This window comes from Candoia aspera, chromosome 2 (assembly GCF_035149785.1).
Source record: "Candoia aspera isolate rCanAsp1 chromosome 2, rCanAsp1.hap2, whole genome shotgun sequence".
NCBI lineage: Eukaryota > Metazoa > Chordata > Lepidosauria > Squamata > Boidae > Candoia > Candoia aspera.
Genome location: NC_086154.1, coordinates 140,291,774 through 140,303,993, shown reverse-complemented (window position 1 = coordinate 140,303,993; position 12,220 = coordinate 140,291,774). Strand labels below are relative to the sequence as shown.

The window sequence follows — 12,220 nt, the reverse complement described above, 5'->3', positions numbered from 1 at the left end:
TAATGATGCCAAATGGGCGTAACCAAATCACATAAATCCACAAGGCCTGGATTTCCCAATGTGTGCCTTTTCTGGGAAAGCATTCAGGAGCTTCCACATGCCATGGGTAGTTAAAGAGCTGTACTGCTGCGCTGCATCCAGCTAAAACATTATGCAGTTATTCCATCATTTCTTAGAATTTTTTCTGGAGTGAAAAAAGAATGAAGTGGCAAGAAAACAGCCAAAGGTTCACATATGGAGGACAGTGCCAAGTTTGGACCCCTCCTAAAATGCCACAAATAAGGTAGGGCAGCAGTGCAAGAAAAATTTTGCTGGAAGTACCCTAGCATCCAGGGAATGCTACTGACTGGGACAGGAATCATTTAACACCTTCAGCAGAATCAAGTAGCTCAGGTTTTCTTGGACTGCACCAACTCAGAGTTGCATGTTCGCATGCATCCATCCTTGAACAGTAAATATGTAAATAAACGAACAAACTTTTGAATTTTCATCAAAATTAGCATGCCAGGCAAGGGAGCAAACACTTCAGTAACATATGGGATTTCTTTACGGGGGGACAAAAATGCAGTGCCATATTTTTTAGCATTTAAGTGTGCTTAATTTATTACTGCATTGTTCTGGTGATGTGAGTAGGATTTCATTCCAAATAAAATAGTATTTAAAGTCTTATTGTGCTTAGTAGAGCTTATTTCCAAATAAGCATGAATGTGATTGCTGCTTTACTTGTGGCTTCTAGGCCATAGCCAACCAGCATATTTTATCCAACAATCAGATCCTACACAATCCTTTATTTTTAAAATGTTCATCTAGGAACTCAGGGGAAAGACTTCATCCTTTTGCAGCAAGAAACAACTCTGTGAATCAGTCTGTATGAATTCCTATACCACTCCTGTTACAGAGGTTTTGAAATCTACCATACCTGTTTCATTTTTGTCACTCCCCACACTAAAAATGTACCCGTATCTTAACTTGTTGGGCTGGTGCTGGGGCTACTGTCCTCCCAATGAAATCGGCAGCCCAGCTGCCAGGAAGGGGCGCACCACATACAGGCAGAAGGAAGAGTGGTGCCCGCGGGTTGCAGCCTCTTGTGTTATGCATGATAATGGGCCAAGCCCATGCAATGGAGGGTAAGGACAAACCCAGCCCTGATCGGATGGTTTTTAAAACTTCCCTGACAAACAATAGTTTTAGAAAAAGCAATGGTGCAGAAGGTTGCAGGATTGGAACTAAGAAGCCAGAGACTGAGGAGGGGGAGGTTTGAGGAGTGAGAACAGACTCTGGAAATGGGTTCTGTCTTAAGAAAAAAAAAGTTTATCATGGACAGTCTTTCTGCTTCACCATATTTTTTAAAAAATTATCCCCTTAATAAGATGGTCCACCCTCCACTGTCCATGCCCATCAGTCCTCTTTTGCTGTAGGAGACAGTAAGTCTGGGAGTGCCCTGAATCTGGTGTGCACCCAATAGCCCCTGTCTGTAATGAATGCCTATTCTAGAACACTCTCAGACTCATGAGCAGGAATGCAAAGATATCTGATTTATTAAAGAATAGTATGCAGGATCACAAAGAAAGCTGAGAATGGAAAAAGCGTGCCAAATGCAAACTAAAAAACCCTCGGTGCAAATGAGATCCCTCCCCCTGTAGAATCTTCCCAAGTTCACAATCCCAGGTGCTCCTAACGGCTTCTGATGGTCCGCGGGAAAAGTCCTTGAGCAGAACACATAACCCAAACACATTCCATTGAAATGAACACAGATACAGAACTTGGTACAAGGTCTCACAGCAGCTCCCTCCCAAACAGAAACGCGCATCAGTGCCATGGCATGTGAAACATTACGATGTACAGTGAACATTGAAACAGTGAACATGACTGTCAGAGTCAAGACTGCTTTGCTGCAGCGCACACCTCAAGGCTTCCCCCTGGTGGTGGCTTTCCATCATTAGCCTTTGGCACTTCAAAATATCCCAGAATGGCATCAGCTTGAGGTTGGAGGGGGCTGGGCACAGAGGCTCAGATTCAAAGCCTTGGCACAAAAATTGTGACGTTGGAGAAAGCCCCTGAGTTCAGGTTTTGTCCACCTCTGATTCTGTCCCCTTCTGTAGTGTGTATTAAATGGAAGCAAAGGATGCTGGGATATTGCCAGAGTTTGCGAGTTTTTGACGTGACCTGTAGGTGTGTGCAAGTCCAAAGTTGGAGGGGGAGTCTAGCAGTAAGAGAGGCAGAAGGATGCTCTCAACCAGGAAAGGGAAAAATACCCAGGCTTCATGAGGCAGCCTCTCCCAGATCACTCCCCATGAAATATGGTTCAGTTCAGATGCAAAATAGGTAAAACAAAATGCAAAGCAGACATACTCCTTTTGTCAACAGGGTCTGGAAGATGAAGTAGCTTGGCCAATTAATTCTGTTAGAACACAGGTTTGTTTCTTTTAAGCAGCATGAAGCTCATTTCTCAAGTCGTTCTCCAGGCCTGAGAATGTCAAAGCCTCCCTGAGTTCTGGGCATTTGGCTAGTGGACAGGCAAGCCTGTTTGCCAAGAGCTGTGGCTAGCTGCCAGAGCAGGCTGTCTGAGACTGGTGGGTCCAATCACCTGAGGACTTAGCCAGTTGTCAGGGGTGGGGCTCAACACCCCCTCAGTAAAGACTAATTGCCCGTCATACATTTGAAGTGGTTCTTGAAGTAGAAAAGGCTTCGCTTGGTAGTCATACTATCCTCACTTGAGTTGGGATAGCGGAATTTGGCATATTGCTTCTCACTTTCTGACTTTAGCCACGGTAGCTTGATCTTAGAGGCATGGTCTACCACCACATCAGAGCAGGAACCAACATGCAGAATACCCAGGCCATCAATGAAGAACTCTGCAATTAAAAATACCCAGAACAAAGGAGAAAAATGAGCATAGTCTATGGCTCTTCAACAGACAGTCCTTGTGTGCATGCTTTTTGAACCTTCCTGTTGACTTGAGAAGTTGTTACAGGCCAATTAACATCTTGAATGAAATAAATAATGACAACTTACTGCAGATCCAGTTGGTATTCACAAATCTGACTCAAGCACCTGTTAAGACTACAACAGTGTTTCTCAACCTCAGCAACTTTAAGATGTGTAGACTGTTGATGTTTTCCTACTAACGATTAAGACTGCTATTGTACCTAATCATTTTGGCCGGGTGAAGAGGTTGTATTTGATTGTCTCCTTTCACGTGCTTGATGCAAATCGCCTGGGGGGAGGAACCTGCCCGGACTTGTTTCTTACTTCCTCTTTTTCTCTGTGCCGATATGTAGCCAAGCTAGGTAGCTCTCAATGAGAGCTAAGTCCTTTAAATATGTTTTGCTTTTGTTTTGCTTTTTGTAAATAAATTATTTTTATAGAAATGCCTGGTGTGTGAATTTTCTGATCTCTCCTGGGCTAAAGGCTTTCCCAGCATTCTGCAACATAGACTTCAACTCCCAGAATTCCCCAGCCAGCACTGAGTTGAAGTCCACACATCTTAAAGTTACTGAGGTTGAGAAACAGTGGACTACAACATCAAAGGAATCCTGAGTTCACCATTTGGACTGTTTGTGTGACTTGGATTCCCTTGCTATCTTCTATACAGGAAGCAAAGGTTATTCTATAGCTAGATATGTTAAGACTGGTCCAAGATAAGGCTCTCCTATGCTGGGAGCATCACTCACCAAGGTGGGCAACGCGACTGAGGCGAGGGTCAAAGCCAACTTGCAGCACCTTCTCTGTACGTGCCAAGAAGAAGTTGATCACACCATCAGTGACTACGCAATCAGGGAAACCTTCGATGACATGGTGATAGCCCTGACGGGTTCGCAGGCAATCTCCATCCTCATCACCTGACTGCACACTGATCTGCTGACGGTATGTGGTGGTGTAGCCTGTAATCTCCCGTACTGCTCCACCCACCTGCAAAGAACAAGAGATAATGTTGAGGATGGATGATGTGCATTTGTGTGTATGTGGAGGGGGCTCTGTCTAGAGGAAAAATTGATTTCTTGGGTGGTTTTATTCATTACTATTATCCTTTTAATACTGTTTTAATGCCCATTTTTGTTTTGCTGCATCTATGTTTTTAATTGTTTTAACTTAGATTTTTTAGCCACCCAGAATCTGCTCAAGTGGGTGGCTATAATAGCTTTAGTGAAATAGGTAAATCAATAAATATCTTTGAACGAATTAAGCCTGAATCAGGAACTGGGGATTTAAACAATGCTATATCCAAAAATAACCACTGGGTAATACACTTTTGCAAATTTAGAAGGGAATGAGCCTCTCTTTTGTCTCTTACCAGCTGTACTCAGAATTGATTCCCATCATGTTATGGGATGCAGAGGTGTCCAAATCACAGCCCCAGGTGCGAGCCTGCCTCCACATTTTGGTACCAGCTATGAGATCTACTATATATGTTGAAAACCTCACACCTGCTCCTCAAAGCATCCCCATCCTTCTACGATTACTGTCGGCAGTCAAATATTCTGGCTGAGTAGCAGTGAGGCCTTTTCCTTCTGTGCATCTAAGCTTTAGGAAAAATATACTTCCCATGTGTATTTCCTGCCTTTCCACTATAAGTGGGAATACTGGTTCCCCATAATGTCTCCTGACTCCCAACGTGTGGTTTGCAAACTGCAGCAGTATGAGTGACATGGAGGATCAGCAGACCAAGTTTGTTCTCTGTTAAGGGCAGCTTGTACCCACCAAAAGCTGCAGGATAATAGGACTAGACTATCAAGTTTTAAATTGCAGTTAAGCTAGACCCCAAATTCTTCCTAACTTCCTGCATCCTAGGCTCTCTCCCCGTCTCTGATCTCAGGATCAGCAAACAGTTTTTATCCTAACCTCGTGCATCTGTTGGCGTGTCCTCAACTGCAGACTTACCAAGTTTTTACTGTTCCACCCTCAAGAACTCTCCCTACCTCCTAAAGAGAGATTTCATGCCATGGTGAAATAAATGATCCAGAGCCAGCAAAAGCAACCACAGGGAAGAAACTCACCAAATCCAGAGAAGTTTTCTCAAGGACATCTACAAGCTTCTCCACTTTGGTGCGGAGTGTGAAAATGAAGTCATCATCCACCCACAGAACATATTTGGTGGTCACCTGGGAGATGGCAAGATTCCTGCCAGCAAACCAGCCCTAGAGCGTAAGGGTGAAGGGGAAGAACAGGTGCTGAAAAGATTGTTTATGAACATTGCTCCTGACATCCTTTTACCAAATAACTGGGCATTGCCACTTTAGCCTGGCCACAAAGCACTGAAAATTGTTACCTTATCATTTCATACTACAAGCTCAATCCTTGGCACTTGTGCCTTAACAATGGCTTTATAATACCAAGTTTTGTCTCAACCTTTTCAAAACACTCTGATCAGTACATCCATTTCGTCACTGCATCATCAACTGGGTAACTAGGTAATCTTCTGTGGAGCTCCCGGTTTTACTCCTGCAACCCTCATGAGATTCCTACCTATCACCTTCCTTTGGCCCATACCTTGGTTCAACAGTGTGGTCTTAAACAAGCAGTTCTGCCTTGATCTTTTTCCTATGAATACAAGGCAACTTTTATCCTAATCTCTTAGGTCGGGGTCTCTTCAACTACATGGTTGTCAGGTTTTCCAGCTGTCACTTTCAGGAACTTCATGTGAAGTCTATCCAGTTAACTGCTCCTGGTTGACTAGAAATATGCATGAGTCTATATTAAAAAGGGATGGGTGGAAAATTCCACTCTTTATTCATCCTAACTATGATTTAAAATGTGATAAACAGTAAGTTGGGAGGAAAAAATCCTGTGCAACCTGTTGTAACAAATTTCACTTCATAGAAATGTTTCCTGCATTAGAGGGCAACAAAGGGAGCCCATTTAGCAGATGTCCCTTAAGTCCTGTCCTTACCAAACTTCTGGGACCAAACCCTTCCCAAACTTACAGTACTCTTAGGAACACGGCCTAAGGTAGGCCTGAGGGCTCCCGCTAACAAGTCTCCCACCTTGCCAAAGGGCATGAAGTACTGCTCAATGTGGGGTCCCTGCACGTGTTTGATGTCCAGGCTATCGTCCGCAATGATGATGGTCACAGTGGGGTAGAACTTGCGGATGCTGTCAATCAACCCTTGCAGTTTGTCGTAGCGTAAGAAGGTTTTGGTGGCGATGGTGACCAGGGCACTGATGTTGTAGGCTGCTGGGGAGAGACAAAACGGGAAAGCTGGCAATGGGGTTTGGCTGAAGGAGAGTTTGGCAGGATGTCTGAGAAGTGACAGAAATTGCCACTCTTCACCATGTTTATTTTTCAGGCTAAAAGAAAGTTGGGCTGCCTCTTCCCTGTTAATTTTGCTGTCCCTTATTCTTTGCATGATTCGGCCTTTATTACAATGGGCAGATCATAAGCTGCTCAGAGTCTTCTGACTTGGAGCAGCACAGAAATCTGAAAATGAATAAATAAAAGTCTAGCAACTAATCCTCAGTGGTACATAACAACAAAAGCAAGGGTACTCCAGAAGCCACTTTGCTCCGGGAAAGACTGTTCCACAAATAGCAGAGCAGGGCACAAGGATCTTCCTCTAGTGCAGTGCTCAGACTGGCCACTAGAGAGCAAGAAATTCTTTGGAAAGGTCTCATCCTAAACACAGTATCACTTACTATACCCAGTTTGCTAATAACTGCCTAAAAATGGGTGCCTGAAGTGGCAGTGAGTAAAGGCAAGCCTGGCTTCTTCCCTGGCCTGTTTTAAAAGTCAACAGCATAAGAGGAGAAAGTAGAGTCAGAAAGGGATTAGCATATGTGATTCTGCCTGCACACATTCAAGAACACCATTAACTTAATGTTTTCCCAGTCTCAGCCTAGATCCACCAGGCTAAAATACTTTCCACATGAGGTCTTGGACAACTCTATATCCATCTGGAGTGCTCACCTTCACCGGTTCCTCCGCTGGATGATCCTGGATAGTGGAGCCTGGGAGTAGGTGCATGACGGATGCGGATGGTGAAAGATGCACGATGCTCATCAGTAGAAAACTGCACTGGAAAACAGAGGAGGAGACCAAACACTAGTCTTGGATGTGCCTTCCCTAACCTGGTGCCCGCTGGATATGTTGGACGTCAATGCCCATCCTACTATGCTGAAATGACAGATCAGCACATCCGGAGGACATCAGATTGGATGAAGTTGGATTATATGAAGAGGAAGCTAACAATACTGAAAATGTTCCCAGCTTGGGGATTAATACTTCTTCCTTGTATGCATGTCCTTGAGGCACCTGTGGTTGGTTTGGTTTGGGTTTAGCATAGCATGGGATCCTACACACTACAGCTTAGCTTTTTTTTAGATTTTTTATCCCACCTGTATTATTTTTATAAATAACTCAAGGTGGGGAACATTCCAAATACTCCTTCCTCCTCTTTTCCCCACAACAACAACCCTGTGAGGTGAGCTGGGCTGAGAGGGAGTGACTAGCCCAAGGTCACCCAGTCAGCTTTCATGCCTAAGGCGGGACTAGAACTCCCAGTCTCCTGGTTTCTAGCCTGGGGCCTTAACCCCTACACCAAACTGGCTCTCTTTTCAGGTGAACCAGCCACTAGGGCAACAAACTGTAGTTAAAAATCCCAGCTCAACATTGTGCAAACATAAGCATTATATACAATGCATTGAACTTGCATAACATTATGCACTGTGTAGGAATTTTTTTTCATTCTCATGAGATTACAACTTTGCAAAGCTTAGAAGTGGGAGACTCCAAATCAACATAAGGCTGTTCTGCCTAGACAGCTATGAATTTGCTGCCCGAAAATGCAGTGACAGCTACTAGCTTGGATGGCTTTACAAGGGAATTAGACAAGGAGGATAAGGACATCAGTGACTATTAGTCATGAAGCCCAGATGCCATCCTCGGATCAAAAGCAGTGAGCCCCAGTTACTAACCGTTTGTGGGCTTCCCAGAGAGACCTTTTGGTCACACTATAGAATAAGCTGGTCTAGATGGGCCATTGGTCTGTTACTGCAGGAGCTGATCCTGTGAGAGTTTTCAGGCAAGTAGCTGCATCATGGCCTACCACATGTCTTCCCTAGATGGTGACTTGACTTAGTTCTACCAGAATAAAAAGACAGTAAAGACCAAATCAGAAGAGGGATCTGGGGGTCAAAGCAGCAACCTTTGGATTGCTGAGAGGCAATGGCTGGGCTTAAAAAGACCATCCGCCACACATTCCCTTTTGTTGCTCAGTGAGGGCGTGGCCAAGGAGGGACAGGGCTGGCATTGGGTGGCAGAGTGCCTCCTTCCAAACAGCTACAGTCCTTAAAAGAGAAGGAAATTCGCAGCACAAGGCCCAGCATGATCCTCCCCCTCAGTAAAATGCCTGCCAAGAGAAAAGAAGAACAGCTTGGCCCTGCGGAATGCAGACTGCTTCTCTGGTATGCCAGAAATCTAACAAAGTGGAATTCACTTTCTTTACTAAGGAAAAGGGAACATAGTTATTCAGTAACAGAGCAAGGTTATTCTTTTTTCACTGGGAAAGCAACAGTGCCCTTCTAGGGAAACATCCAACTATCAGATCTGCATCTTTGCTCAGAAAAAAATGAATCCTATCAAATGCAACCCAGCCCTAAATGTAAATCAGGTGGAAAAACACTATTATTTCCCTGTCCTTTGTGAGAATATGAGAAGAGCGATTTTTTCTCTAAGGCACCTTCCTGGAATTAATTTCTCCCTCTCCTGCTTCACCCTGCCCTTGAATACGCCATTACTATGAAAAGCTTGAACAAAATCCTAAGAAGTTGTAGGTTTCAAGAACGCATTCTACTTAATAGGCCCATGCATCTCCAAAGCCCACATTCTTCTTTCCAATTAAGAGGAATTTGGCTAGCTCTGCAGGATTGGAAAGGACCTCCACACACATTCTGACATTTTGGAGGAGATGTTTGAGTATTTTTGTTTTATCGGTGTGCTAAGTCTACCAAAGACTTAACTGCTTATTTTGTTTAGCTTCCCACCAACAGCTTTGTCAGTGTTCAGCATTTTGCTGCTGAATTGGGTTAGCGTGACCTCGGGGAACGTCAGAGCAGCCAAAGAGGATTCCATCCACTGCTTCTTCTATTGCTGAAACTTTTCTCGAAAGGAAAAGACAGTAAGTCCTGCATGCCTGAATAGAATAGATTACAGTCTCAACAAGATCTGCTCAAATTGCAAAGGCTCTAGCAACTATCTCCACGTAGGAACTGGCAAGATTAAGATTGAAACAAAGGAGATTGCCCAAGGTTATTCAACAGCAGAGCAAGATTTGAATTCTGGCTGGTTCGTAGTTCACATTCTTTGTTTCGTACTAGAACTGGTAGAATCCATCAGGAAAGTGAAAATGACATCCAGGAAGAAAGCCACAGCAAACCACTGTCATATTATTGCCAAGAAAACAATATGGATGTGTCTATGTAGTGAAGCTTGCTTTGAGGAAAATTCTACCTTTACTACAATAGTCTCATGCTACGTATATTCAGTTCATATTAACTGGGGGCTCCTCAAGCAAAGGACTGACAAAGGAGACATCTGGGGACCCATCTGAAGAACAGGCCTGCCTCAAAGCCGTGACTCATCTCCCCACCTCCAGCAGCTTCCTTTTCCCTTTGCTCTCATTTCTCACAGTGATGTCTGCTGTTCCCCTCCAGTGGTTTGCCCCACAGTCCAGCGCTGGACTACTGTTGGTTGCAGTGGCAACAACTGCCCCCGTACCCACCTGTATCTGCTGTATTAGGATGGAAGAGGGTGCTGGTGTAGGTGACAAACTGCATTTGCCGGTTTAGATTGTCCAGCTGGGACCCCGACAGGGAGAGGTGCATCCCTCCCTCCCCTTCTATTCTGACGCCTTCCACCTCTGCAGCCACGTCAAAAGTTCCCATTGTTGCTGTCAAGTTGACCTGCCAGAAGGACAAGCAACCAGGAGAAAAGGAATGGAAGGGTCAGATGGAGAAAGACTCATAGAAAACACTTCCCTGTGTTTAGCAACAATCTCTCCTGGTATTTGCTGAAGAAAAAGGACACCCTTCATCTTGACTCGTCAAAATTAAGCAATCAGTCTTTTCCTAGCCTGCCCTCTTTCAGATGGGAGCCTACGCATTTGAATACTTTATTCCTCTCAACCCTCTGCAAGAACCCCCACCCCCCACCCCTTTGTGGACACATAGGAAACAAGCAACATGCACCCTTTCCAATATATTCCTTTTGCACATAAGGGGTCTGCTCCTCTCACGTCGACCCTACGCTTCTGAAACCCAGCCAAGTCACGTTGGCCTCTAAGACAGCGTGTGCCAGCGCTGCCTTCCTATTTCCATGGCAACACAAATACAGCATCGAGTTGAAGTACTAATCACTGACTGCCCTTCACTGCCATCAAAATCGTACTGTCCAAAAGTAGGGCCAGGCCTGTCTTGAAAGTATGTCACACAGTCAAAGGGGTTGCCCACGTAAAGTGGCCTTCATTCTTGCCAAGAGCCACGAGTGCCAGCAACAATGAACAAAGCTGCAGTAGGGGGAGAGACCCACACCCAAACCCCTGCCCTCCAGCCTCTGTGCATCAAGCATCTTACCCGGTATGATGTTCTTTCAGCCGCCTGTAAGCTCAAGCCTGAGGGGGGAAAGGATACAAGGAGTTTAGAAGGTTTTGCCATTCCATGAGCCATTACATTCACCACAGTCTTCCACTGTGATAGACTCCTCTCCCCTCTCCCTTTGCTTCTTTGGAGATGCGCAGAAGATGAAAAGGCTTGCCTGGGATAAGAATGGTCTGGAGGGGGCGAACTTCTACACCTTGAACTGGATATTCTAGTGGTGAGTTGGCTCGGACTATGAGCAGCTGGTCAACCGGGGACTGAGACCTGGTGGAGATAAAGGAAGACAGTTCAGGCGTGCCAACATCTGGCTTTCACATACTATCCAGCAAACATCTGACAAGCACATGGGAGTAACAGCTATGCGTGCCAAGCATCTTCTTGCCACGGTTATTTAAAATCATCGTTGCTTAATGCTGTTGTTCTGGCCCTCAGTGGCTAAAATCTAAGCCTGTTCACGAGGGAGCAAATCCAAAGGCTGCACTATTTTCACGGCAGCAGATTTAGAATTGCAGCCTCCCAGAACAAGTCAAGCAGGATGCGTATTCAAAACTAAGCCTCACAATGTTCACTGGAATTTGCATTTCCTATTATCAGGAAGATACAGCAGATGATGCTCAGGGAGACTAACAATCCATCAGTCTTCTACCTTGTCAACTGATGCTGCTTTACAGTAAGTTGGAATAGTTGTTTGTAACTTTGGATGTTTATTATCTGGAATGTTTTAATTATTGTTTTAACTTTGTATGCTGCCCAGAGTCACTGCTGTGAGATGGGCAGCCATATAAACCCTATAAATGAATAAATAACTTGTATATACTTCCCATGCTTTCTCATCACAGTTTCCTTTCCACCTTTCCTTATGTAGTTAATTTGGCTAAAGTATGTCACCAAGACTCTGCAGAATCACATGGAACAACTTTTAGCCCTATAACTGCAGTGACCACACATCCTTTATTATAAAGGACAATCCTTTATTTCAGAAAGCTGCCCTTTAGTTTATTTTTCAAAAACTCACTTTTGTCCTTTTAGTCATTTAATTTTTACCATACAAATGGTACCACTTAATGCACAGTCTTTCATATTCATGTGAAAAATATGGAAATTGTTTTTTTAAAATAAATGTACATACAGTGTTTTAGATATTTTTATTAGAATATATGTTTTTGTAAAGTTTTTCTTGGTTTTTGCTCTTGAATTTTCCCTTGTAAAGCAAAGTTAAAAACATAAACAATTATTATTATTATTTTATCCTTATGAACCTCTTTCAGATTTGCCCCTTTTTCAGGTTTGTCCTTTATTTTTTTCCAAGAGAATATGGTCACTGTGCCTATAACATGTTTCATGAGGGGAAAAAGTGGATGTGATATCCTTCCCACTGCAACTGAGGGCAGGGCAAATGTCAGGATGTGGGATCCTGCCAGCAAAAAGATGGGGCATGTAGTAGTTAGATAGCCAGCATGCTTGGGTAGAAATTGGATAGGCAATTGTAGACAGCTGAGATGACAGTGCTGGTGCTTCAAGGCCAACTGATCTGTGTTATCAGAACCGTTAGAAAGACTGTACAGCTGCCAGTAGGTAATGTAGAAAGCTTCTAGAAATAAGGAGGGGCAATGGGGCTTTTTGTATCTGT

General features: G+C 44.1%; 1 protein-coding gene across 3 annotated transcripts in view; it reads right to left on the bottom strand.

Annotated features, from left to right (window-relative positions):
* Positions 1-1,880: 1,880 nt before the first annotated feature.
* Positions 1,881-12,220, bottom strand: part of B4GALNT1 (beta-1,4-N-acetyl-galactosaminyltransferase 1) — a 67,639-nt gene continuing 57,299 nt past the window's right edge. For 2 of the 3 annotated variants that reach the window (XM_063293903.1, XM_063293901.1), the window contains exons 4-11: positions 10,748-10,854; positions 10,567-10,604; positions 9,717-9,897; positions 6,905-7,012; positions 5,985-6,175; positions 4,998-5,138; positions 3,675-3,912; positions 1,881-2,855 (exon numbers count right to left, since the gene is read on the bottom strand). In XM_063293903.1, coding sequence (XP_063149973.1) covers positions 2,641-2,855; positions 3,675-3,912; positions 4,998-5,138; positions 5,985-6,175; positions 6,905-7,012; positions 9,717-9,897; positions 10,567-10,604; positions 10,748-10,854 — 1,219 coding nt within the window. In that variant the 3' untranslated portion in view covers positions 1,881-2,640. The remainder of the gene's footprint in view (positions 2,856-3,674; positions 3,913-4,997; positions 5,139-5,984; positions 6,176-6,904; positions 7,013-9,716; positions 9,898-10,566; positions 10,605-10,747; positions 10,855-12,220) is intronic. The other variant, XM_063293902.1, reaches the window with a different exon arrangement.